At 45.8% G+C, this 4,146-nt stretch overlaps 1 protein-coding gene across 1 annotated transcript in view; it reads right to left on the minus strand.

Annotated features, from left to right (window-relative positions):
• The window catches only part of LOC102386218 (cytochrome P450 2C29-like), a 13,681-nt gene extending 10,092 nt beyond the window's left edge, over window positions 1–3,589 (minus strand). Inside the window, exons 1-3 of the mRNA XM_006014808.3 lie at window positions 3,248–3,589; window positions 2,609–2,771; window positions 796–945 (exon numbers count right to left, since the gene is read on the minus strand). Coding sequence (XP_006014870.1) covers window positions 796–945; window positions 2,609–2,771; window positions 3,248–3,427 — 493 coding nt within the window. The 5' untranslated portion in view covers window positions 3,428–3,589. The remainder of the gene's footprint in view (window positions 1–795; window positions 946–2,608; window positions 2,772–3,247) is intronic.
• Window positions 3,590–4,146: the final 557 nt, after the last annotated feature.

The raw sequence follows: 4,146 nt of genomic DNA on the forward strand, positions 1-4,146 counted from the left end.
GGATCAGAAGGGTCCAGAAGCCCAGTGAGAGGCTGAGAAAAGAGTGGGACCAGAAGGGTCAGAGGCCTAGAAAGGCACTAGAGGAGTGGAACCAGAAGGGTCCAGCGGGCCCAGAAAAGGGTCAGGAAAGTGTGGGACCAGAGGAGTCTAGGGAGTGACCAAAGGGATCTGGTAGCTCCAAGAAGGGCAGGTGAGAGATCAGGTAGCCTGACAGCCCAGGGAGAGGCTGAGTGAGAGACCAAGGGGCCTGGCAGCCCAGAGAGGGGCTGAGGGAAAGATTGAGAGAACTTAGGCCCACAGAGGGTCTGTGTGTGTAATAAGACTGTGAGGACATCAATGAGGATGGCATCTGCAAATCTTAGGGCATGGTATAGGGGCAGATCAGAGTCACACAATTGGGCTTGAAGCACAGGCAGCTGGTGGTCATTCAGTTAAGACCAGGGGAGCCTCCTGTATTTTTAATGGCAATTTACACCAAGACCTAGCAGGCAAGGAGGGTGGACTGCTCATAGACCAGGGTAAAAGTAAACTTTTTTGGTCTTCAGGGGCTTTATGGCCACCGCTGGAGATGGTACCCTGTGACATACCTATCAATACAGTGAGTACCATCTAGCTGGTGCATTTCATGACTCAGGGGTCCGTTAGAAAAAGGATAGTACTTAAACATGGAATTAAAGTCTGTTTCCTTATGCATACGTTCTCGCTCCCAGCCATTCCTAACTCCTGAGCACGTGACTATGCACACTTAACATTCTCTAGATGTAGCTTTGACAATGTAATAAAATTAAAACTCACTCTGGGTGCTGCTGAGCTTCTCCACCAGACACTGGGTTTCTTCCTGGATCCGCTCCTCAATGCTTTTCTTCCCCATCCCAAAATTCCTCAGGGTGGTAAGAGCAAATCGACGGAGCTGCTTCCACTGCTCCCCATTGCTGAAAATAACCCCTGGAAAGGGAAGGAGGAGAGAGAATAACCCGGGACACAGGGCTGGAGATGAGATTAAATTAATTTGCAAACCTACATCCCCTTAAATGGCATCCCTCAACACTGATGCATCTAATACCTTAATGAGAATTGGAGAATTAAGACTCTTCTTGGAAACCCATTGATATGAACACCTGTATTATATGAACTCCCAGTCTGGACACCAAGAATACAAAAGAGAAAATACCTTTATATGTATGCACAGTAGTCCTGTACGAATAGGGAACTATTTGATTTGGATTCGGCTGAATCAGATGCCAGAGATTCAATTTGGAGATCTGAATTGTTTTTCCGATTCAATTCGGCTGAATCACTTTGGAAGATTCGGAGCCGATTCAGAGATTCGGCCATGGAGTATAATGGAGAATCAATGAAATATCTATAACTTTGCTGTTTTTTGGCTGATTTGGATGAAACTTTCAGGGGTGGTAGCCTCTGCTGAGGGCATGAATTTCACCACTTTTCAAGGTGATAGGTATACAGGTTTCTGGGAAACTGCACCTCAAAGTCCTGAAAGCAAAATTCATGTTGTGTGCATGTTAAGCCACAGTGGGGTGAAAACTGAAGGGATAGTAGCTCTTGCTGAGGCCATGAGGCCTGCTAAGTTTCAAGGAGATAAGTGCAGGCATTTCGGGGAAATTGCACCTCAAGCTGTGGACAAGCAAAACTCAAAACTCATGACATAGGTGACACTGTGTGTGTGTTAAGGCTACCACCCCTGCAGTTTTCACCCCACTGTGGCTTAACACACACACGTTACACAAGTTTTTCTCTGAATTATCTGAATCATCTCCGAAAATCTGAATTGTGATCCAAAGCTTTGCACAGCCCTACTGCACAGCTATATGCATGCATGTTGTTTTCTATACTAGGTACTGCAGTAATATTTCTTACCAGTCCTGTGTGGTTCTTGATTTTTTTACATTCCTCTTTCTTTCTGGTGCTTTGCTACAATGAGAGGCTACAGGACCTGAACCTGTTCAGCCTTCACAAGAGAAGGCTGAGGGGGGACCTTGTGACGATCTATAAACTCACTAGGGGGGACCAGAAGGGTTTGGGGGAGACCTTGTTTCCCCTAGCGCCCCCCGGGATAACAAGGAATAACGGCCACAAGTTGTTGGAGAGTAGGTTTAGATTAGACATCCATAGGAACTACTTCACAGTCAGGGCGGCTAGGATCTGGAACCAACTTCCAAGGGAAGTGGTGCTGGCTCCTACCCTGGGGGTCTTTAAGAAGCGGCTCGATGCCTACCTGGCTGGGGTCACTTGAGCCCAGTTTCCCTCCTGCCCAGGCAAGGGGTCGGACTTGAAGATCTACAAGGTCCCTTCCGACCCTACTTCTATGATTCTATGATTCTATAATATTTAAAATGCTTAATTGAGTGATTAATTCTAATTAGAATACTCCAGCATGCTGCAGCATCCCATGTATTAAGTGTCCCGCATTTCAAAATGATGGTGGTGATGCTGTAACTGAAACTGGTCAAACAAGCTTTAGTTAAAGTTACTCTCCCCACACCCTGTTAAAGCTACAGTGTCCTTGATCCTAAAATCTAACCCTTCAATTGTGAGGTCTTTGGGGCATGGTCTGTCCCTCCCATGAGCTCCACTCTTGAAATAATACCTAATCCTTTAATAAGCTTGTCAATAACGGGCACTTTTCCTCTGGAAACGAACTCATCTCCACGATCAATCAGTGCCTCCTTCACAGCCTGGTACCCATGCAGCATCACAACACGTTCAGAGCCGAAGTACAGTGTGAACGCTGGCCCATATTTCTCATGTAGCTGTAAAAAATACAACCGGGCAACATGGAAGAGAGTTTACTTCTGGCAGGAGCTTTGTGAAATACAAGGAGATCCTAAACAGTCAGTGGGACCTACAAGATAGACCTAGGAAAGCTGGTTAGTATTTCCTCACTCTGTCAATGACCTGCTGGGTGACCTTGAGCTATTTACATTGAAGAAGGGGGCCTTTAGTATGGTAACTAGGCTATATCTAAAGGGTTTGTTCAGTCCTTCATTAGGCAGACTCCCACTGAAATCAATGGAAGTTGACCCTTTGCCTTCACAGATTCAGCAACAATACCTGAAAGGCCTGAATCCTTTCATGATGATGGTGATACATAAGAGCAGTCAAGTGACTCAAAACATTTTCCTTTCACTGTGGGATCATTGCCCATCACCGTGGGCCCATCCTTGCCCATCAACTCCTACTACCAGTCCCTGCAACTGAACAGCTAAGTAGGACGAAGCAGACATACCTTGTTAAGGGTTCTGGTCAGGTCCTTGGTTTTCAGCTGCAGTGCGTTCCCGAGGATGGGAAGGGACCATGGTCCAGGTGGCAGCTTCCCATTTCCAGGTCTCTTTCTCCAGGTTGCTAAGAAGAGAAGGCAAAAGAAACAGAGCACCAACAAACCAGTTATTGCTCCCAGAGGATCCATCACAGGGTGCAGCAGTTATTCTGGAGTTTAATAAGGAGTGGATTTACATGTCAAAATGCAAGGTTTATATACTGTGCAGTGCCAATGCAGGTGCCAGCAGTTTATCCAATAGCAGATGTGTATTCTCCCGGATCAATGAAGATTAACATTTAACTAGCTGAGTTTGCTTAGTAATATTGAACTAGGAATGAACTTCTCTGAACCTTTATTTGAAGAAGCAACAGGGCATTTCTACACCCCCCCACTGCTCAGGCTAAGTTGTGTCCTGCTGGGAGAACATGCTCTGTCTGCTTGCTGGCTTGCTCTGGGTCTGCCAGATCCCAAAAGAATGTAATGTATGGTATAGCTAGAGTGGCACATGACAGTAAGCCTAAGAGCAGCATTGGAACTAACCTTTGGTGCATGGTCAGCAACTGTTAGCTTATTTTTCTTTTCACAACCGCTGACTGTGGCAAGTGAGTGGATAAGTCATGTTGTCATAGTGATGATCTCCAGCACAGTCTGAAGCACTGTAGACACGGCAATTACGCTTCCCAAGGACAATGAGAATTTCCTTGCACAAAGTCAAGGTTTATGTCATGACCTACTAGGGAAATGTCCTCTCCATAAACCCTGTTTATTGAAATGTCGTTGCTATGCCTGGATTTTTACTTGACTAGAGTCAGATCCTGCCTGCTTTCACTATGAACTGTGCTTGTTCATTTTTTAAGTCCTGCTGA

The sequence above is a fragment of the Alligator sinensis genome, unplaced genomic scaffold (genome assembly GCF_000455745.1).
Source record: "Alligator sinensis unplaced genomic scaffold, ASM45574v1 scaffold264_1, whole genome shotgun sequence".
NCBI lineage: Eukaryota > Metazoa > Chordata > Crocodylia > Alligatoridae > Alligator > Alligator sinensis.